Source organism: Aquarana catesbeiana, linkage group LG06, assembly GCF_042186555.1.
Source record: "Aquarana catesbeiana isolate 2022-GZ linkage group LG06, ASM4218655v1, whole genome shotgun sequence".
In the NCBI taxonomy this organism is placed as follows: Eukaryota; Metazoa; Chordata; class Amphibia; order Anura; family Ranidae; genus Aquarana; species Aquarana catesbeiana.
Genome location: NC_133329.1, coordinates 283181233 through 283204572, shown reverse-complemented (window position 1 = coordinate 283204572; position 23340 = coordinate 283181233). Strand labels below are relative to the sequence as shown.

The following is a 23340-nucleotide window of genomic DNA, read 5'->3' as shown; positions in this document are numbered from 1 at the left end:
CCAAAGGGTAGTGATAAATACTGTATACTCCGACAGGTCTTGAGTGGTAAGTGGGGTACCCCAAGGTTCTGTCTTGGGACCAATTCAATTCATAAGTTATATAGAGGATGGGAAAAAGGCTCAATCTCAGTTTTTGCGGACGACACAAAAATAAGCAGGGCAATAACTTCACGTCAGGATATAAAAATTTTACAGAAAGACCTAAACAAAATAATGGAGTGGGCCAATGCATAGCAAATAAGGCTTAATGTGGAGAAACAAAGTAATGCACTTGGGGGCATAAAACAAATACAAACTACTCACTAGGGGGGAGAACCGCTGGGGGAATCAAGGATGGCCCCAGTAGATGACAGATTGAGCAATAGCATGCAATGTCAAGCTGCAGCTACCAAAATCGGCAGAATATTAGCATGCATAAAAAAGGGATATACTTCAGAGATAAAACTATAATCCTGCCACTTTGTTAAACTTTGGTTAGACCACATCTGGAGTATTCTGTCCAGTTCTGGTCACCAGTCCTCAGAAGGGATGTGCTGGAACTGGGGAAAGTCCAAAGAAGGGAAACAAAACTAATAAGGGGACTGGAGGACCTCAATTACGAGGAACGACTGCAAACACTAAATCTATTCTCACTGGAGAAAAGATGCTTGAGAGTAGATATGATCGCGATTTACTAATACCTTCATGGCAATTCCAGCATAGGAAAAAGATGTATTCAGTCTCAAGGAGGACATGGGGCCACACTGAGATTGGAGAAGTGGTTTAAACTTAAACTGCGCAGAGGGTTTTTCACTGTCAGGGCAATAAGGATGTGGAACTCATCCACAATTGGTGGTGGCTGCGGGGCGTATGGATATTTTTAAGAGAGACTCCTGGATGTGCATCTTAACCACTTCAATACAGGGCACTTCCCCCCTTCCTGCCCAGGACAATTTTCAGCTTTCAGTGGTCACACTTTGAATGACAAATGCGCGGTCATGCAACACTGTATGCAAACTAAATTTTTATAAATTTTCTTCACAAATATAGCTTTCTTTTGGTGGTATTTGATCACCACTGGGGTGTTTATTTTTTGCTAAAGGAAAAAAAGACCGAAAAAAAAAAAAGTTTGTTATAAAATTTTGTTTTCTCCTTCACGGATGGGCACCGATGAGATGGTACTGATAAGGCACTAATATGTAAAAATTGATGGGCATGGATAGGCAGCACTGGTGTGGTACTGACAGTCATTACTGATGGACACTGACTGGCAGCTGATGGGCAGATGTGGTGGGCACCTCTGATGGGGGCTGAGCCGATAATCAATGCGCTGATTATGAGCACAGACCCCCCCCTCTGACAGGAGAGCCGCCGATCGGCTCTCCTGTCAGTGCGAACCCAGGAAAGCCATTTACCGGCACTTCCTGGTTGCATAGGCTGTTTACCACAATTGGAGTTGCGGTGTGTCAGTGACACACCACCGATCGCCGTGGACGTGCAATTGCGGTTTATCTTGCTGGACGTCATATGACATCCAGTTAGGATAACAACCACTTTGCGTGCGCCATTCAGTTATATGGCAGACGGGAAGCAGTTAAAGAATACAACATACAGGGATATGGGAAATAATTCGAGATGCTGACACATGTGCAACTATACATGTTGAACTGGATGGACTATCGTCTTTATTCAACCTTACCTACTATGCAATTACTGCTAAAGCGAACATATACCGCATTCGGTATTTAACACAAAATTCTTAGTGAATTGAACTTTCACAACTGATTTACCACATGTGTTATTTTACCGCATTTTATTTGCCGTCATTTAACTTTTAGTGAATTGACCCCATTCTTCTGACATTGCGCTAAGGCTGATGTATATGTTCCCTAAATTGGAAAGTTGATGTTTCTCAAAGTCTGTCAATCGGTAAAACAATTTAAAATGAACTTGTCATGATAGATATATGGATGCTTCCATAGTCAGCTGGTTTCAGATGATAGTTTTGGGCTGTCATCTCTCGCTTCAAAATTTAGTGAGTCCAAGTATGCCATCGCAACCCTGACTTTACTGGCTGCAAACTTGCCACAGGTTGGCTTTTCACCAAGTAGTGCAGCTGAAGCAAAGAAAGACAGTCAATTTACCTGCAGCTTCTAGAAAAAAAATAGGTCAGCAATGGCACTATTTACTTATTTAGACAGGTTCACTTTAAAATAGTTTGTACATTCTTAACAAAACCACGAGGTTCTCTCAGCTATTTGTTGGTGTTCTCCAGATCTTTTTCTAATATTGCCACCCCCCCCATTCAATTGTTAAGGATTCTGTTTGTCTTCTTACATGGAATGTTTGGTTCTTCAACTTTACGGAGGGGGGGGCCGACTGATCAGCGACTTGTTTTCTGGACCAATATGACGTCCTTCAAACATTGTCCGCTTTATCCATGTCAATATCATGTAAATGTCACTAATGTCATTTTTGTCTCAATGCATTGTCTCATAGGTGGAGAAATGTATTGGGTGGATTTGCATTTTGCCATTCTTGCCTGTTTATACAAAAACTCAACAGACTGAAGTGTAAAGTAGACTGTACAGCCTCTTCTGCTTAAAAATGTATTTCTTGAGATGTCCTATTAGCAAAATGTTCCATTGCAGCAAAAAAGCATTCACTCCACTCCTGAACACTTCATCCTTGCTATTTAAAGGAGTCCCAATTTCATTTTTATTAATGTGTTCTGATCCCCAGGGGAACATCCCATCTTTGGATGTGCTTTTTAAGGAAAGCTGTGAGGTTGGAGAAGGCATCCCCTCCACCATCCAACCAACAACGCAGCTAGCAAGGATACCATCTTTTGACAGACAACACTTTTCTGCCCCTCTAAACACTTGCCTGCCTGCCTAGCAGACCCCCCCCCCCCCCCCCCCAATCCTCGACCACAAAATTCCATGTGAGACACTCATTTTGGGAAAGTGCTTGGAGGAGGTGAAATGTGCCATCTGTAAAGGTGGCCGTCTCCTGGCTAGCTGCATTGTCAGATGACTGTGCAGGGAGGGAGGGATGCCCCATCTGACTTCATAGCTATCCTTAGCACATAAGATGGGACAAAAGTTCTACATGTACTAGAGATGCACCGAAATTTCAGCAGCTGAAACATATCGGCTGAAAATTGTGTTTTTTGGCATTTTACCGATGGATAAAAAAAAGATGGCGATAATGGCATCAAAAACACACACAACTTTGCTACAATTTTACAGCAATTTTACTATGGCTTATTGTGTTTTTTTCATAGGTAATGTGACTCAAAAACCGCATCCAAAAGGAAACATGGGTATTGATGCGTTTTCAATGCATTTTAATGGGGATGTGCGTCTTTTTTTTACCTGGATTAAAAATGCAGCAAGATTTTTTTACACCACAAAACGGAAGCGCAACAGACCAGTGTGAGGACATACATAGAATTAGAAGGGATCCATTTTTCCTTGAGCTTTTCTTTTGCTAAAAGTGCTGATAATGGTTGAAAAATTCATATTAATTTAAATTCATTATATTAATTAAAAAGTCAAATACAATTATATATGTAAAAAAAAAAAAAAAAGTCATTTTCAGTTTCGGCCAAGTGCATCCTGAATTTTCGGTTTCAACACAAACATTTCCATTCGGTGCCCCTCTAACATGTACTCTATCCACTGGGGAACAAAAAACATTAATAAAAACTGTAGTGAGACTTATTGCTTAAAGAATCGCTGATCTGAAACACATCTTCAGCCAGTAAAGTCATTTTTGCTTTAATATTGCCAACCTGCATATTTGTTATAAGTGAATAACTGACTAAACCTGTGCAGGCGCAGTGGGAGGAGTGCTGCCCTAGGCGGGGGCATTGTGGTAGAAGCAATCTATTCTAATGAACACAAGACAGCGAGCCCATGCACAAGTCTTTGAAGCAGGAAGGTTTCAATGGCAAAGGGTCTGTTCTGCCAGCTACACTGATAATAATGGAAGGAGAAAATACAAGTCCACACAAAGGAGTACGCCAACGCAATTTCTTTATTTGTAAATGGCAAACCAAGCTTTAAACACCCAGCAATAATAAAAGCCTAAGGCACTGGCGGAATCGTTTGATGGTGACTGGGTCCCAAACAGCAGCAGTGCTCTATGCATGTATACAGATAATACCGTGGCATTAGAAAAGAACATAGAATATATTTGGCCGAATTGCAGAAACCAGCAGTAAAGTATGTATGGTGAATACTTAAAAATAAATAACGGCTATGATTTTTAACCTGCTAAATTAATCCTTAGACAGGAACAGCAAGGGGATGAAAAATGCTGCAAATCAGAACAGCCATGGGTAAAAGCATAGTAGGTGATGTGTATGTACAGTATTACTACAGCACATTCTAAAGAGAATATACAGAACAGCATTGCTGGTGCTTCTCATAGACCAAAACTAAAATTTGCCCAGAGTAAACATATGTTGGAGTGGATGACCTGTTGCTGGTAACCACATACTGTATTGAACAGAACCACACTAGAAGAATGCAGAGCTGCCAACTGCTCCCCCAATCTGATCTTACTAGTGTATGGCCCGACACGAACATACCTCTAAATGTTGTAGGCCCAAGAGAAAGCATTGTACTATGCCTGTATATAACATGACATTCATCTCCTGAATCCATCTCACACCCGAGCCTTTCTATATTTAGTTGTTGATGTATTGATCACTGGTATGACTCATCCCCTCCATTGCACTGTGTGCTATGTGAAGAATCATAACTAATACATCCTCAACTGTCTCCATGGACAATCTGCAATTTTTATGACACACAATCACAAGGCAGTGAGGGACAGATGTCTGATATGTTCAATGGTCCTTAACATTTAGCTTTGATTTGCCTGCAAATAACACCCCTCTGCTGTAACATATCCCCATTTAAATACCTAAAAAAAGTACCAAAATATCTGTAGGGAAAGCCACAGGTGGAAGCTGCTAAACTCTAGTGCTTCAGCTGCTGGCTAATTCTAGGACAGTGAGGCTACCCACATTGATGCCGAACATTTGAGCTTCATCATCTTTATCTCTAAGAACTAAGCTGCAGGCTGTGGCAGCTTCCATCCCAAGCGTTTCACACAGGCACTTTATTCTCTGCGACTTTATTTGAGTGAATAGGGTACAATTTATGCTATTAGGTTGAATCATGGTAAGACACAGAAAAAGAAGCAAATGGCAATATTCTATCCATTGTTCTTCCATCTGTTTTTCCATCGATTGTAGATTTGTGTTTTTTTAAAATAACATGTTAGTTACTTGTTTTCTGCAATGGTTTTGCACAAAATCAGCCCCAGAACCCCCTCTTCTGGCATTCTCAATGATGCTCCACATCTCCCCCCATCTGAGTGCCTCCATTGCAAGCCGCTTCCTATGGGGGCACTTGTGCAGGCTTGATTCCGAGCTGGGCTGTGTGCTTCTATTGACACACCGCACACTTTGGCCCCAAACCACTCTCCCTTCTCACAGGATTTAAGTCTCCTGCTGATGCCACCGAGTACTGTGAGGATTGTGAGGAGAGAAAGCAGTGCTGCTCTTGGGTACAGCACTAGATCAATATTGGGCTCAGGTAAGTATTTGGGGGTGCTGCACATTCAAGAATTTTTATTTCAACACTTTGGACACTAAAGAAATCCGTTGCTCTTACAGTTTACCTAAAATAAGAAAAAGTACAATTTCCCAGCTTGTCTAACAACTTTCAGTGCAGCTTTTTGTTGCGTCAGAGTTCCCTAACCCAAATAAACGCTTTAGGGCCCTTTCACAGCATCCCGTTTGAAAATGCACATGTGGTTTCCTCAAAACACATATTGCATGTCCTTAAATCATTTAGACACAAAATCAGACTTGGGGGGGGGGGGCACACCCTAAAATGCATTACATTAAAGTTGGTGCAGCCTTAAGACCATATAAAAACAGAAAAAAAAAAAAAAAAATAGATTACAGCACACGCATACAAAAATTAAGTGCCCCATTATCAGTGGGACCAGGGGTTCCATGGTGTAATGTTAGCACACTCTGGGCTTTGAATCCAGCGATCCGAGTTCAAATCTCGGTGGGACCTTCTTTGGAGGCTCAGCGATGATTTCTTACCCACTGATCATGGGGTACTTTGACGCAGTAATAGGCTTAAGCACTATATGGCCATATGGTGTGACTAAATCACCATATTTTTTGCTTATTTGCTGAATATGTTCAGGTGCTTTAAATAACCTTGCAGGAGTTAAAATTTTTGTATGTGTGCACTGTAATCTTTTCTGTTTAAATCATTAAGGCACATTTATAAAAAGGTGCAGTTTTAAAAATGTAGCGCAATACAAAACATCTTTTATATGCATTTTACTTGCGTTTTTTTCATTGTTGCCTAGCTCCATTTTGAAGGTTATGCATGTATTTGATGGAAATATGAACATGCGATTTGAAAAATGCCAAAATAAAAGCACATATTGCTTTAGTGGATTTTCAGTGTGCCAGCTGTCATTGACATAATTAAAATGCCTGCTTTTACAAAAAACACACAAAAAGATACAGCAAGCAGGGTTTTAAAAAAAATAAAAAAAATTGGTGGTGTGAATGGGCCCTTACTGTTTACATTTGTGTGCTGCCTAAAAACTGCCAACACACAAGAATAGTGACAGCAACACTTTCTCAGCTGTGGGTATCAACTGATTTCAATTCAATTACATTTCTGTGACTTGATACAAAAAGCGACCCATGAAAGGAGCTCCAGTGACACCTTGTGGTTAAAATCCGCACAATCAACAAACAAGCATGTCACTGCGTCTATATGCATGTACCTCTCACTTTAATTATTCATGATTAACCATTGTCATAGTAAAAATGCAGCTAACCTATTTTTACTTTGGCAATTTTTTTTTTTTTTTTTCCTCCTTTAAATCAAACAAAACGAATACAATAAAATAAATTGTGTTAAATTGCATGGGTTAAATAATAAAACAATGATTTACTATCTAGTACGTTCCAATACTGGCAGCATCAGAAAACGGTTGAAACAGCAGTAAGCAGAATCCATAAATTCATTGCAACCAGCCAGACTATGAATATGAATTATATACACACACACACCAGCACTATCCCCACTCCTGTGCATAAATACATAGAACATACTTATGATACACAAATATACATTATATTACCCAGTGAGTGCTTATGTGTAATAAATAAATGTTCTAATACTCAAAAAATTACCGTAGATAAAATAAACGTGCCCAGTAGATTTACAAAAGTGCAAAAATTTGCAGAAAAAGAGAACAGCAATTCTCCAAATTGCATTCATCTTCCACAGTGTGTATTACAGGATACAGTCTCCCCACACAGTCCCATCTATTTCTGTGCCAAACATTGTCTTTAGTGCAGCTCACTCAGATTCTCATGACCCGTTCTCTCTAGGATGGTCATGAAAGGGTTCTTGCTAAGCACCACTTAATGCTCTCCCCTTCTTTGGACCTCAACTTTTCGTCCATTGGACTTCCTTGAGGAGATTGTGAGGAAGTCCACTGGACAAAATATGTTAAAGGGAAGGGTTACAAGTGAAGTCAGACCCCTTACCACCCCAACAGTGATGAATATAACCATTTTAAAGAAGCATATACCAAGGTATTTTCAAATGTTTTACTTTTATATTATAAAAGGCGTTTTATATGGTACTATGTAAATGCAAATGTCCTTGTGTTTAAATACATGACCTGTGATGTTGAACGGTGGAGCAATCATGTAAACGGAAAAGCCAAATAGAACAGAACAGGAGAGCACTGAATGCAGAGACTGCAGCCTTTTAGCTTCTTAAAAATAAGAGGTCATGAGAATATGGTGAGTTAGCGGCACTAAAGACACTGTTTGGCACAGAGATGGATGGTGATGTGAACCTTGGAACTTGAATACACACTGTAGACCTTGGAACTTGAAGAAGGGGACCTGTGACAGACTGCCGGCACCCACTCTGGGTGCCTCCGCCAAGATACAGCTTCCTCCACTCTGGAACCAGGAATTATAGCTGAGCATTGCACCCAAGAACTAGACAACGCTAACTGGAACTGACTTTATTGTAAACTCATGCATAATATATACACCATACAAAATCTGGTAAGAGCGTGATCAAGTATCCTAAACAATGCAAACTGTAAACAGTAACGTCATCAGTACATCTAACAGGACATCCAAATGAATAGCTAACACACACAAACATCCCACAATAGGTTGGCAACGAGGTGAAGAGGACATATACTTGCAGACAGAAGTAGGCGACTCAATTAACAATGGGGATTCACACAATGGGGAATTATACAATTCGAGAAAGACACCCTAATAAACAGATTACACCTAACAGCAGGAGGAGACACCAGCATCAGGTTTGAAGCAGATTATAATTTTCTGCTTAGAGTCTAAAAGGGAGTTGAAGCAATCAATGCTGGTTTGAGCACAGAGGCCCCGAATCTATATCCAGGTCCTAGGCTCCCAGAGTGTGTTTTCAGGGAGACATGGACCCGAATCTGAAGCAAAACCACTCCAAAACGGTCCATTTATTACATAGAAGCACTGGCTAATATCTATATACAGTTGAGCTCATGAGTTTACATACCCTGGCAGAATTTATGATTTCTTGTCCAATTTCCAGATAATATGGATAACACAAAAACAATTTCTTTCACTCATGGTTAGTGTTTGGCTGAAGCCATTTATTATCAATCAACTGTGTTTACCCTTTTTAAATCATAACAGCAACTACCCAAATGACCCTGATGAAAAGTTTACATACCCTGGTGATTTTGGCCTGATAACATGCACACAAGTTGACACAAAGGGGTTTGAATGGCTATTAAAGGTAACCATCCTCACCTGTGATCTGTTTGCTTGGTTGGTGGGTGTGTGTGTGTGTGTGTGTGTGTGTGTGTGTGTGTGTGTGTGTGTGTGTGTGTGTGTGTGTGTGTGTGTGTGTGTGTGTGTGTGTGTGTGTGTGTGTAAAAGGTCAATGAGTTTCTGGACTTCTGACAGACCCTTGCATCTTTCATCCAGTGCTGCACTGACGTTTCTGGATTCTGAGTCATGGGAAAAGCAAGAGAATCGTCAAAGGATTTGACGATCCTTTGGGAAAAGGTAGTTGAACTGTATAAAACAGGAAAGGGACATAAAAAGATATCCAAGGAATTGAGAATGCCAATCAGCAGTGTTTAAACTCTAAGGAGTGGAAAATGAGGGTTTCTGTTTAAACCAAACCACGGTCAGGCAGACCAACTAAAATTTCAGCCACAACTGCCAAGAAAAACACACAAATAACTTCAGGTAAAATACAGGACTCTGAAAACATGTGGTGTGGCTATTTCAAGATGCACAATAAGGAGACACTTGAAGAAAGATGGGCTGCATGGTCGAGTCACCAGAAGAAAGCCATTACTACGCAAATGCCACAAAGTATCCCACTTACATTACGCCAAACACAGACAAGTCTCATACCTTCTGGCACAACTTTGTTTTGGAGTGATGAGACCAAAATTTAGCTTTTTGGCCACAACCATAAACCAACATTTGGAGAGGGGTCAACAAGACCTATGATGAAAGGTATACCATTCCTACTGTGAAACACAGAGGTGGATCGCTGATGTTTTGGGGATGTGTGAACTACAAAGGCACATGAAATTTGGTCAAAACTGATGGCAAGATGAATGCAGTATGTTATCAAAAAATACTGGAGGAACATTTGCATTCATCAGCCAGGAAGCTGTGCATGGGACGTATTTGGACATTCCAACATGACAATAATCCAAAACACAAGGCCAAGTCGACCTGTCATTGGCTATAGCTGAATAAAGTGAAGGTTCTGGAGTGGCCATCTCAGTCACCTGACCTCAATATCATTGAGCCACTCTGGGGAGATCTCAAAACGTGCAGTTCATGCAAGACAGCCCAAGAACTTCCACGAACTGGAGGCTTTTTGCCAAGAGGAATGGACAGCTTTACCTTCTGAGAAGATAAAGATTCTCAGCCACAAATATCACAAAAGACTTTGATGTTATTGCTGTCAATAAGCTATCATTGATGTTAAAGGGGGCAATACACGGTATTAAGAACTGGGGTATGTAAACTTTTGATCAGGGTCATTTGGGTAGTTTCTGCTGTGATTATGATTTAAAAAGTGTAAACACAGTTGATTGATAATAAATGGATTCAGCCAAACAATAACCATGAGTGAAAGAAAAGTTTTTGTTTTATCACTTCTATTCTCTGAAAAATGGCCAAGAAATCAAATTCTGCCAGGGTATGTAAACTTATGAGCACAGCTGTATGTATATTTGTGTAGATTAATTGAGTTATGTGTATTCCAAGTATTTATGCACAGGATAGCACTGGTGTATATATGATTGAGAATATAGCTAGATAATTACCTAGGGAAGCAATATTGTCCAGCAGCCTGTGAATAAGCGGTATTTTAGTAAGAGTGCAGGGGATTGTGTGATATTAGAAAATGAATGAACTATTAAAATTAATACATCACTATACTCTTTCTATCCGCAAAAGTTGCAGGACTAGGCGCACCTAACATCATGCAATATTACAAAGCAATAAATTATAGCCCAGTTGTGAATGTGGTGGAATCCAACAGACCCACTCTCATGGATACAAATTGTGCATACAACTATCAACTCTAATCTTAAAATGGGCCTTAGGTGCTGCACTGTTACCGCCACTTCCTAAAAACAATTTTTGGATACTGGCATGGCTGTCTACAGAACATGGAACTCCAATGGATTCCTCGAATTGCATCTCACTGGCAACAATTGCATCTCACTGGCAAAAGCTTCCACTATGATCACTAGAACTTATTTGATAGTTATCCATACAATTCGGGGAAAAACGCGGGTATCCACTCAGTTTGCTCATTTACATCATCATTTGCAACTCCACTCCTTCCAGAATCTCTGCTCAACCTACTCCATAGCCCGCTCCTTATTCTACAAATATAATCGAATACGCCACGCCTTACAAAGCCTACAAATTTCCTTGTCAAAAGAAGTTTATTGAGTATACAATGTTATAAAGATACATAAAGATACATAAAGTAAGTTTACAAGGATCTATAAGTAAGCTCATTGTTTTACAGTAGGGTTTATATAGGTAAATATCATGAAATTTCAAATATTAAACATTGGGTTCACGTAAACCTAAATTAAAGATATATATCATTTCCTTAGTTACTTTTGTAGGTATTTAAATGATTTATACCTACTATACATATTGTTTACAAGTAGAGTGTATATAGGTCAAATAAATTCTGATAATGAGCTTTAATCGTAAGGTGGAGAAAAGGAAAGAGAAAGAAGAAAAAGGGTTGAAAGGTAGAGGTATGGTCCACAAGGTTGTCCCGCTCGTCAGTTTATTATTCATTTTAGTTCTCTTTGAAGCCTTAGAATGGGTGTCTCTGTAAGTCATTTAATTTGTTACCATGGCAACAGGACAGAGTCATTGAAATTTGACAGGAACTGTTGTTTTATCCAAGGATGCCAAAGTTTTTCAAATTTTGGAATTTGATTTTGATCGATGGCTACCATCTTAGCATGGGACATTGTATTATTCATTCTGTGAATTGTTTCTGCTAGTACCAATGTAGGAGATTTCCATGCCTTGGCCACTGTTTGTTTTGCAGCCGTTATTAGTTGGATCATAAGTTTGAATTGAGAGAGTGTTAACCATTCCGGTTTTAGATTAAGTAAAGTTAAATATGGATCTGGTTGTATTATTTTTTTAAATATTTTAGATGCAATCACGAAGACTTCCTTCCAGAAGGTTTGGATTACTGGGCACGTCCACCATATGTGTAAATATGTGCCTATTTCTGGGCATCCTCGAAAACAAAGAGTTGAGGTATTAGGTGAATATTTTGCCACTCTAGCGGGTACAAGGTACCAGCGAGTTAGGACTTTATAATTTGTCTCCAGTGCTAAGATGTTGGGTGAAGATGACTTAGATGTGAGCCATATATTAGACCAGTCCGTATCTTCTAAAGTTCGTCCCAGGTCCTCCTCCCACCTCTGAACGTAAGAGGGTCTATTAAGATTTGCTACTCCATATAATTGATTATAAAGTGATGAAATTGTACCTTTAGCAAATGGATCTTTTGTACAGATTGATTCAAAAATGGATAATTGGGATAATGGTGTATCCCCCTTTAGTAATGGTGTATAGAAATTTTTGATTTGGAGATATCTAAATATCTCAGAGTTTGGTAGATCATATTTTTCTCTAAGCGATGGGAATGAAAGGAATGATTTAGATGCTATGAAGTCATTTAGTGTCTGAATGCCTGATGTTGTCCAAGCTTTAAAAGAATTTGGGTAGATCCATGCCGGATAAAAGGCCGGATTTCTGATAAAAGAAAGGAGAGGATTGTGTGGAGATTGTAACTGATATTTGGTTTTTAGTTTATCCCAGAGAGATAAGAAGTGTTTAGTTATGGGATTATGAATTTTAAAGCGGTCTTTAGGATCAAGCCATAATAAATTTGATATTAATAGAGGGTCATTTTCTGAAGCCTCTATAAATACCCATAATGGGATTTCCTGTTTTGCATGGTATTTGGACAGACTGGCCAAATGTGCTGCTCTGTAGTAGTTAGTAAAATTAGGGTATCCCAGGCCTCCTTTATTTTTGGGAAGATGTAGTGTGTGTATAGGTATACGTGGTTTAGAAGAGCCCCATATAAACGAAGTTGCTCTTTTTTGTACTATTCTCAAAAAATAGGAAGGAATTGGAATAGGGAGGACTCTGAATGGATAAAGCAATTTGGGTAGAATAGTCATTTTGATTGCATTAATCTTCCCTATCCAGGATAAAGGAAGTTGCGACCATTGTTTTATTAGATTTGTGATCTGTCTTAATACTGGAGGATAATTGGTTGAGAATAAGTCAGAATGAGATGCTGTTAAATGAATTCCAAGATATGGGATTGATTTTTCTGCCCATGTGAATGGGAGTGCAGCCCTAGCCGGGATCAATTCCATGTTTGTGAGTGAAATATTAAGCACTAGGCATTTCTTAGGATTAATCATAAGGCCGGATAGGGCTGCAAACCCATCAAGAGCTGGTATTAAGTTAGGACCAGAGACCTGTGGTGATGATAGAAAAAGTAATATATCGTCTGCAAATATACATAATTTGTGTGTAATACCTCCTACTTCAATGCCAGTTATAGTTTGGTTTGTTCTGATGTATTGGGCCATGGGTTCGAGTATAAGGTCAAATAATAAGGGAGATAATGGGCAACCCTGTCGGGTACCTCTTTCGATATTAAAGGCTTCAGATTTGTATCCAGCATATTTTATATAGGCTTTGGGTTTATTATATAATGCTTTGATCCATGTTAAAAAGTGGGGTCCAAAACCCCATTTTTGTAATGAATATTGCATATATTGCCAGGATACTGTGTCAAATGCCCTCTTAATATCGAGAGATAGAAAACATAAAGGGATTTTCCGTTTTTTAGCAATATGTGCCAATAACACTGCCCTGCGTATATTATCGCCTGCCTGTCTATTTGGCATGAAGCCTACTTGATCTCTATGTATTAATTTTCCTATAATACTATTGAGGCGTTTTGCTATTATTTTTGCTAATAATTTAATATCGAGGTTTAACAGAGAGATAGGCCGATAATTCTCACAGGAAGTATCATCAGAAAGAGGTTTTGGGATCATACAAACAATTGCCATTAGTGTTTCTTGCCGAAAAGAATGTCCATCTAGAAGTTTGTTAAAAGTTTCAGTGAGAATGGGAGAGAGTATTTCTGAGAATGTTTTATAGTATAAAGCCGAGTAGCCGTCTGGGCCTGGTCTTTTGTTAAGTTTTAGGTCTTTTATGGCGTTAGCAACTTCATCTATAGTTATAGGCTCATCCAAACTGCTTTTTTGATTCTGAGATAACTCAGGTAAGGTTATTTTTGAGAAGAAGGATTCAGCTTCTGTAGGATTAAATTCATTGTTTGTCTTGTATAAAGTTGCGAGATGTGAGTGAAATTTATGGACTATTTTAACTGGATTACAAGTGTAAACATTTTTTGATAATTTCAAACGTATTGGTTTGAAAGATTTGTTAGTTGAATTTAATGCCCGAGCCAAATATGTACCTGGTTTGTTTGTATTCATGTAGAAATTGTGTTTGGAGCGTTTGAGGGATTTATCAACTGACTCAGTGAGAAATAGATCGTATTCCAATCTAGATTTTTCCAGATGAGATTTTGTACTCTGAGATGGATTATCTTGAAATGATATGTAGGCTGCATTAAAATTGAGTTCTAGTTTTTTTGCTAGATTTTTGCGTTCCCGTTTAAATAGTGCCATTTGTCTTTGTATTGTACCACGCAAGACAGGCTTATGAGCTTCCCACAGTGTTATTGAGGAGATGTCTGTTGTGTTATTAATTGATATGTATTCCTTTAAAGCTTGTTCAATAGCCATCTGATGTAGTGGGTGTTTGAGCATTATGTCCGGTAAGTACCACGTTGGGTCATGCGCTTTTGGTATGGCTGAGGCTATAGTAGTGTATACTGCATTATGGTCAGACCACGGAATTGGAATTATATCTGATGCAATAATTTCTGGTATCATTCCTATTGTTAGAAAAATATGATCTATTCTGGTGAAGGTTTGATGAGGGTGCGAGAAATAAGTGAATTTCTTTTTCATTGGGTTACTTTCTCTCCATGAATCTACCAGATTGTATTTGGAAAGAAGTTGAGAAAAAGGTAATCTAGAGGTTATTTTGGATGGTGTAAAAGGTGATTTATCTAGAAATGGGAGGAGGACCTGGTTCGAATCCCCACACATTATCACTGTTCCTATTTTGTGTGTATTAATCACTTGTAATATATGTGAGAGGAATGGTGTAGGTTGTTTGTTAGGAGCGTAGTAGGAAATCACCGTGATTGCTGTATCCATTATATAACCCATGAGTATCAGGTATCTACCTTCTGGGTCTTTAATTTCTGATGATAAGGTGAATGGTGTGGATCGGTGAAATGCAATTAGAGTTCCCCTTTGCTTGGTACAGGCAGAAGCCGTGTAAATTTGTTGATAAAAAGGAGAAATATATTTTGGAGTAGAATCTTTGGTGAAGTGTGTTTCTTGGAGGCATACTATGTGAGCCTTCTTGTTATGGAAAGTACGGAAGGCTTTGGTCCTTTTTTGAGGGACATTTATTCCCTGAACATTCAGGGAAAGTATATTCAGTGGTGCCATGGCAATAGATCAAATAGTTTTGACTTACTTTTTGTTATGCAGAGCTGACTGCGCAGATCAACCTGTGTGGACTGAAGAGATGAATAGATAGAAAAGAAACCAGTGAATTCTGGAGTAAAGAGTAAACAAAAAACATATGAGATTAGATGATACATTGCATAAATTATTTTTTGCAAGTAATCACAATTTTCCCGTGAAAGAGAATAAATATCTCTCTCAGGGGAATAAGTGCCTTCGTCACACTCCCACATAATATGGTTGGGAGAATGAGGAGGGCTAATGGGGGTATACGGATCTTCCGCTTACAGGAGAGAAGTGCTATGTCAAAAGACATCAAAATGATGTTTCATTAATTGGAGTGCAGAATATAGTTTTTGTTGAAATTATTTATTCCAGGGTGGTTGTATATGGTTAGTCTTGCCCTAGGCTAAATAATTCAGTTAGAAAGGTACTGTTAATAACTTTGGTATTGATGAAGATAGTTTGAATTATTTTGGGATTTTAACCCTTTTAGAGTAAACAATTACATATTTTATTCATACGCAACTGTTTAGATATGTTAACTCATAAAATTGAGGTTGTATTGCTTCAGATTAGAATAAACAAAAACATAATTCTAGGAACTAGTTAGGTAATAATATATTTGTTTTAAGAAAAGAAAGAAAAAGCTTCCATTACTTCTGGATTATTGAACATATTTGTCCTAAAAAGTAATAAATCTATTGTTATTACCTGATAATATATAACTGAACAAGAATTTCCTTATTTCACTTATATATTCTAAGGCTATATGAATCAGAAGTAATAAGAAATATAACTGGAATGTAACATGATCCCACACAGTGTGTGACTATCAGAATGCAGTTACATTCAGTTATAAATACAGGTTTTTTATAGAGAACCATCTCTTAGTATAATAAATGAAGAGATATCAGGAATTAGGATGTCAGTCCATTGAATCTTCTTGGTCCATGGATGATGTGGCATAACGGCCTCTTTTGTGAGAATGATGATTCCCATTTTGTTCTGAAATTTTCTGGGTGCTGCCTGAAGGTGAAGATGACGCCATTCTTCTGCGTGTGGGAGTGTTGCTGCTTGTGGGTTCTGTCAGATTTAATTTTAAAAGGGTTTGTTGTAGTTCATCTGCTGATCTGCTTCTGTAAATTGTACCTTGGTAGTTAAATCTGACTGAAAAGGGGAAGCCCCATTGATACATAATGTTGTGGCGTTGCAGTTCCATTAGTTGGGGTTTCATGGATCGTCTTTTAGTAATAGTAAATTGGGATAGGTCAGCAAAAATTTGATAATTGTGTCCTTGAAAATTAAGTTCCTTTTTTTCTCTTGCAGCAATTAGTATTTGTTCTTTCGTTCTGTAATAATGAAATTTTGTGATTATATCACGTGGGAGTCCATCTTTCTTTTTGGCTGTGAGGGCTCTGTGTACTCTGTCCAGTTCTAAACGTTCAATAGGGATATCTGGCTTTAGTTCTTGTAATAGAGCAGTAATAGTAGATTGCAGGTCTGTCACAGTTTCAGGTATTCCCCTTATGCGCAAGTTTGAACGTCTGGCTCTATTTTCGTAATCTTCGAGCTTAGTTTGAAGTATTAAATTATCTTTTTTTAATTGTTCCAATTCTGTTATATTTTCTTGGGTTGTAATTTCAATTTCATCCATTTTTATTTCTAAGGCTGCGGTGCGGTTTCCCAGCTCTCTTATTTCTTTGGTTAGGCTTTTTGTTATTTGGTCTGAGGTTTGTTTTAAAGCCTTATGAAGCATCTTTTCAAATTGTAATAATATTACTGGGGATACTGAGGAGGCTTGTGGAGAAGTTTGTGAGAGGATTTGTTCTGTATCTGACTCAAATGGAGAGTCTTGCTGTGACATTTTCTGTCTGTGAGAGCGTCCTGATGCTGTATCTTGTGAGGTGACTGGAGCTGCTTCAGCTGCAGTGAGTGCCTGTGAGCTCTTTGTGAGGTGATTTTTATTTCTGCCACGGTTTCCTCCCAGTACCATATTTCCTGCCCAAACTTTCACAGTTTGTTCCCTGGGGCAAAAAGGTTCAAATGGATACCTTTTGAGCCTGCAGGCTCCGCTTTGTCCTTCTCTTCTCTCCTCAGCGGTGTGGAGCTCTAACAATGCATGTCTGCTCTGCTAGGCTCCGCCTCCTGCCCCCCACAAAGCCTACAAATTTCAAGACTCCCACTTATTTGAAGCCCTTCTAAAATATTTCAATGCATCATCTACTTCTCGTAAAGCAGTAACCTCTATATACGCCATCCTCTCTCAACTATCCAGTATGGAGAAAACCATCCTCCTGGAAAAAAAAAAAAAAAAAAAAAAAAAAAAAAATCACTGCACTACTCTTTCGTTATCCCACTGGCACACAGATTTCTCTACTGCTTAGACATACATTGTCGCTGTATCATACACTGGGAATGCCTGCAGAAAATTACAGAACTGGTATCATACATCTTAAAAATAACAGCCATCTTTCCAGATCACTCTGCTCTATGCTGGAGGCAATGTGGCTTTCTAGGCCCTTCATCTCACATTTGGTGGTACTGCCCAAAATTCTGGACACATACATTTTCACTAGCTTCCTCTATTACTGTTCCAATGGATCAGACATTGGCTTTATTTGGCATAGGCAAGGATTCCTGGCCATTTGAACTTCATACCATATTTTTATAGTAATCAGACTGTCCAATGCTCGCCACTAGAAGCAGCCCTTATGACCAGATCTGCTTTTAATTATGCATATATTAAACTAACATGCTCTTTAAGAGTATATGTTTGCAAAAGCCCACCTTTCACAACAAAAATGGTTTTCAGTACAGGGCTCTCTAGCTTAAAAACGCCCTAGCTGCACCCTATCCATTTAACCATTTGATCAACCCTTTCATTGGATAGACCTTTGAGGCCCCTGAATCCTTTTGTCTATGCCTTCATTATGCCGGTTCTCATAATATATTTACGTGCAATTGTTACATGCCGTACCAGCTCCCCCCACCTTACCTCACCCCTCCTTACCCTTATTCTTTGTCTTATTAGTTTTAAACAATTCAGAATTACTGGGAGATGGTGGCTATAAGTTGTTAATGATATGCTTCTATGACAGGTTGAATGTTTGTTTGCAATTCCATCAATAAAATTATATTGAAACTAAAAATCAATATCAGGGTTCATTTACAACAGGATCAATAACTGCAGTTTACATTTACAGGAATTTTCCAAATGTACAGGACATGTACATCAATGATGTCATTTGTATTAAATTTAGAGTACTCCTTTGAACTATAAACTGTGTCAAGCAGGGTTCTCTTTGTTTCTATTTTCTAACATTTGCATTTTTTTAAACTGTACAAAACTAAAAATATAAAAGGCGAGATGTAATGCTACAGAGAAAACATGCCTATTCCTGTTGTGTAACGGTGGTCAACTTACTAAGTATAGGTGACCTCAAGTGCGCCCCAGATATATGTCCAGAGGGCACACAATAGAGAAGCTCAGTCACTGAACCAAATTTTCTTTTAAGTTCTTTAGCACTTATTTTCCAGATGGGCAACCGCAGGACTGACAGACCTTACACAGGCAGTTCACTTCCTCTAGGTCGATGTTTGGAGCTTGGATTGGCAGCCTCTGGTGCTCATTTTATGTGGACCCAAATGTGCAGCTAAAATGTAAATCAGCATTACCAGTATGCAGGCTGCCAACTGGAAGCTGTTTCAGTTGGGTTTATCTGGTGCCCAATACTCAATGGGCTGCCTATGGTGGGCTGACGGGCTGCATGTCGGGTTCCAGGGCTGTAGCGCATTAGTTCATCAATTACAAGCCTGTGGGCTGATTAGCTACTACAGTAAATATTCTCCTTCAGGAGTTCTGCAACAATGGACTTCTTTAATTTAGTCCCTTTTAGTCTGTTAAATGTACTCTTGAAAGCGTTTTGTTAAATCTGTTTGTCGGTCGATCCTGTGAAAATCTTGTGAGCCGATAACTTCCCGTGCTCTTGCCCTGTCCTGACTTATCAGCTACGCTACGGGATAAGTATAGGGGCAGATTCCAGTAGTCCTATTATCTTTGTTTTCTTGATACAATAGGGTGAATAAACGTTAATTAACTTAGGACAATATTATTCACTTGTATTACTGGCAGAATTACAAGTGAAAATAAAAAAAGGAAAAGTCAACAAAAAAAAAAAACAAAACAAAACAACAAAACAAAAACAAAAAAAACAACAAGGGAGCCCCAACATCTAAGCAATGGTAAGCTGCAAGATTGCATTTTTATTTTTGGATTTGGATACATTTGAACTAAAGAGATTTGTCAATTAATGTGAAAGAGAACCACTTAATGTAAATCTGTTAGTCATGTATCCAAATCTTAATCCAAAACTTAAAATTCGACAATACATAATAATGTATCAAGCCTACATAGGCATTTATTACACAAGAAATATATTTAAAAAAAAAACAAAAAAACAAAAAAAACAAAAAAACAACCTCTTACTCATGGCAAGAAATGGGTATTATTTTCTTACCAAGAACAACAATTATATTTGTTACTACTGACATGTACCCTACTGTTGTGTGTGCTGTGAGTTTTTAATTATACATTTAATTTTAGACACACTTGCTAAGCAAACAACATTTCAGTAATTAAACACAGATTAGCTGCAAGCAGTTTGCTTTCAAAAGATTGCCTTTTTGAGCATCCTTTCAGAACATGGCTAATTTTTGAGAAATAAGAAGTACAATGATGAAAAAAAGCACTGACTGCCTGAAAAAATTACTGATCTAGTCTTATCGTCTTTATTCTTATGTTGGCTCTTTCCCAGTCAGAGACAAAGATCAAAGTGTATTAATCGGCAAAGAGATTTAACCTCTACTTGCAGCTATACCATGAAGAATCTGAAGGTTCGACTTTGAAAATGATAAATGCTTGCTTTTTACAGCAGTCTAACTACATTACCTGTTGTTCCAGGCTTGTAGCATCTCACAAAGGGACTGCTTCTTTACGATTATTGATTCAAAGACAGACTGAAGCTGTTGAGGAGTGTCAATGTTTGCCGACAGCATCCTGACCTGTAGTTTCTCAATCCAGTTCCTAAACTCGACCTCCTCCATCTGGAAAGGAGAGCATGAACCAGAACAAAATCGGTAATGCTGTGACACAAACAATATTCAAAATCATTTTGCTTTCTAGAATAAAACTGTAGTAGGATGCGAAAAGCATTTCTGAACCTGGTTGCTTAATAAATATATGAATTTGTGAAAAGGGATTTTTGAGCTTTGTGAAAAAAAAAAAAAAAAAAAAATGGGTGCAACAACCAATTGATACTAAATCATGTGTTAGGTTATTCTCCATACACTATATTACCAAAAGTATTGGGACGCCTGCCTTTACACACACATGAACTTTAATGGCATTCCAGTCTTAGTCAGTAGGGTTCAATATTGAGTTGGCCCACCCTTTGCAGCTATAACAGCTTCAACTCTTCTGGGAAGGCTTAGTAGTGTGTCTATGGGAATGTTTGGCCATTCTTCCAGAAGCGCATTTGTAAGGTCAGGCACTGATGTGGATGAGAAGGCCTGGCTCACAGTCTCCGCTCTAATTCATCCCAAAGGTGTTCTATTGGGTTGAGGTCAGCACTCTGTGCAGGCCAGTCAAGTTCCTCCACCCCAAACTCACTCATCCGTGTCTTTATGGAACTTGCTTTGTGCACTGGTCCAAATCATTCAGTGGAGGGATTATGGTGTGGGGTTGTTTTTCAGGGGTTGAGCTTGGCCCCTTAGGTCCAGTGAAGGGAACTCTTAAGGTGTCACTATACCAAGACATTTTAGACAATTTCATGCTCCCAACTTTGTGGGAACAGTTTTAGGATGGTCCCTTCCTGATCAAACATGACAGCGCATCAGTGCACAAAGCAAGGTCCATAAAGACATGGATGAACGAGTTTAAGGTGGAAGAACTTGACTAGCCTGCACAGAATCGTAACCTCAACCTGATAGAACACCTTTGGGATGAATTAAAGCAGAGACTACGAGCCAGGCCATCTCCTCCACATCAGTGCCTGACCTCACAAATGCAAGAATGGTCAAACATTCCCATAGACACACTACTAAACCTTATGAACAGCCTTCCCAGAACAGTTGGTGCTGTTATAGCTGCTAAGGGTGGGACAACTCAATTTTGAACCCATTGGACTAAGACGCCATTAAAGTTCATGTGCGTGTAAAGGCAGGCGTCCCAATAATTTCGGTAATAAAGTGTAGGTGCGCTGCCAAAATTAATCAAATGCAGAAAATAGTCTCCATATAAAACATTAAGGTCAATAAACAATCTTTCATACATATAATAAATGAGCTTCGTAAAAAGTGCCTCAGGATATCTAATATAGAATTTATAAAGTCCAGAAAGGTGCTCAGCACTTATAAATCTTTAAGGATCTTATAAAAAAAAAAAGAAGACACCCAGGATATACAAGTGTGCAACAGTGATTCCTCCACCACAAATATACAGCCTCTTACCAGAATGATTGATCTCTTAACAGATCAATAGGCGCTTGTGTACATGCCTTTAAGCAACAGTAGTTCTGTAATAATCAGCATTCCAACTTACATGAATCTATGTAAATTTTTACATGTAAATCTTCTGCCACTAAATAAAAGCAGTTGGGGCATTTTCACACACAATGGCTGTGAAGAATGAATAAACCATCTCTTGTATATGTGCCAGCATCAAGCACAGTAGAGATGGATATGGTTTCTAAAGGACAGACCCTTCAGTTAGGCAATATCAAGTTTACCATACAATAGTTCTTGCATTTGAAAATGACAAGAAAGCAAAAAGTAACCCACATTAAAGTGGAGGTTGCAGTAAAATGCAAGGTACACCCCTTCCCCTGTAATCACCTGCTGAAAGTATGTGTAAAATGTACCTGTAAAGGAAAAAAAAAAAAAAAATGTTAGATGGATACTTACCTTATCCCTCATTCATCTACAGCATCCCTAGGCAAGGGTGAAAATACGCTCCATTCAGCTAGATACTGGGAAATACAGAACAGTCTGAGTCTCACGGAAAGACGCCTTCGCAATGGACTGAAGTAACTTCTCATGAGATCCAGCCATCTCTGCATTCCTTAGGAATCTTCCCAAAAGCATGGCAATGTCATACCCAGCAACGTAGAAGACAGGTGTGAAATGAGCACAATTTTTTTTTCCTTCTTCATCTTTACCAGTACATTGTGTACCTACTATCAGCAGGTTATGTTTAGGGCCTGTGTTAACAGACTTTGTATTTCCATAAAGAGTATGGGAACATAAAACCAACTTTAAGCAGGTCAAAGGGAGCTCAAATGCATCTGTCAATTAATTCTAAATGATTTCAGAAGCGTCTTAAACGGATATTAAACGGATGTCACCGAGACAAGCCGACACAGACCCTTACCGGAATAGGGGGCCTAGACATTGTAAACAGACCTTGCACTGTATACTCAGTTTTAATAAATAAATCTACAAGAATCAAATACAGAAACTTGTACAGTATTTGGAAGTGAAGCTTAGAGATGGAGGCAGAGAATGAAGTGCTATCATAGCCAGCAGGAAGGAGTTTAACAAACCTGGCACTATATTATTTCTGCAACAGCTGCAAACCAGGTTATCTATTCCTTGGACAACAGTAAAGCCTAGTATGTTCTAGGTGAAGGATTATGTAACCACTGCACTGACAGATGGTCTTATTCTTATCCAAGGATTGCAGTTTTTCCATTTTTAGGAAAACTTTGTTTTTGTGTTTTTACAGCAAAATAAACATCAGCCTGATGTAAATATTCTTAACATGTTTTGAAAACCTCTCTTCTAAATACTACTCATAATTCCGTAGATACACAGGGGTAGCCATACAATATTTATTCACTGCACACGTAGTCTCTGTTCCTAGCTTCACACACAAAGGGTAAGCAGCTAGTTTGGTATTACACCAAAATCAATACACTCCCAGTGCTGCCTGACATCTTATTCCAACAGTTGTCAAAGCAAACCTGTATTCTGCCTGCACATAACTCAGTCAACTGTAAC

The 23340-nt window shown here is 38.7% G+C and overlaps 1 protein-coding gene across 3 annotated transcripts in view; it reads right to left on the bottom strand.

Annotated features, from left to right (window-relative positions):
- Positions 1-23340, bottom strand: part of PIKFYVE (phosphoinositide kinase, FYVE-type zinc finger containing) — a 455233-nt gene that overhangs the window by 195503 nt on the left and 236390 nt on the right. For all 3 annotated transcript variants that reach the window (XM_073633422.1, XM_073633423.1, XM_073633424.1), the window contains one exon: positions 20234-20388. In XM_073633422.1, the coding sequence (XP_073489523.1) occupies positions 20234-20388 (155 nt within the window). The remainder of the gene's footprint in view (positions 1-20233; positions 20389-23340) is intronic.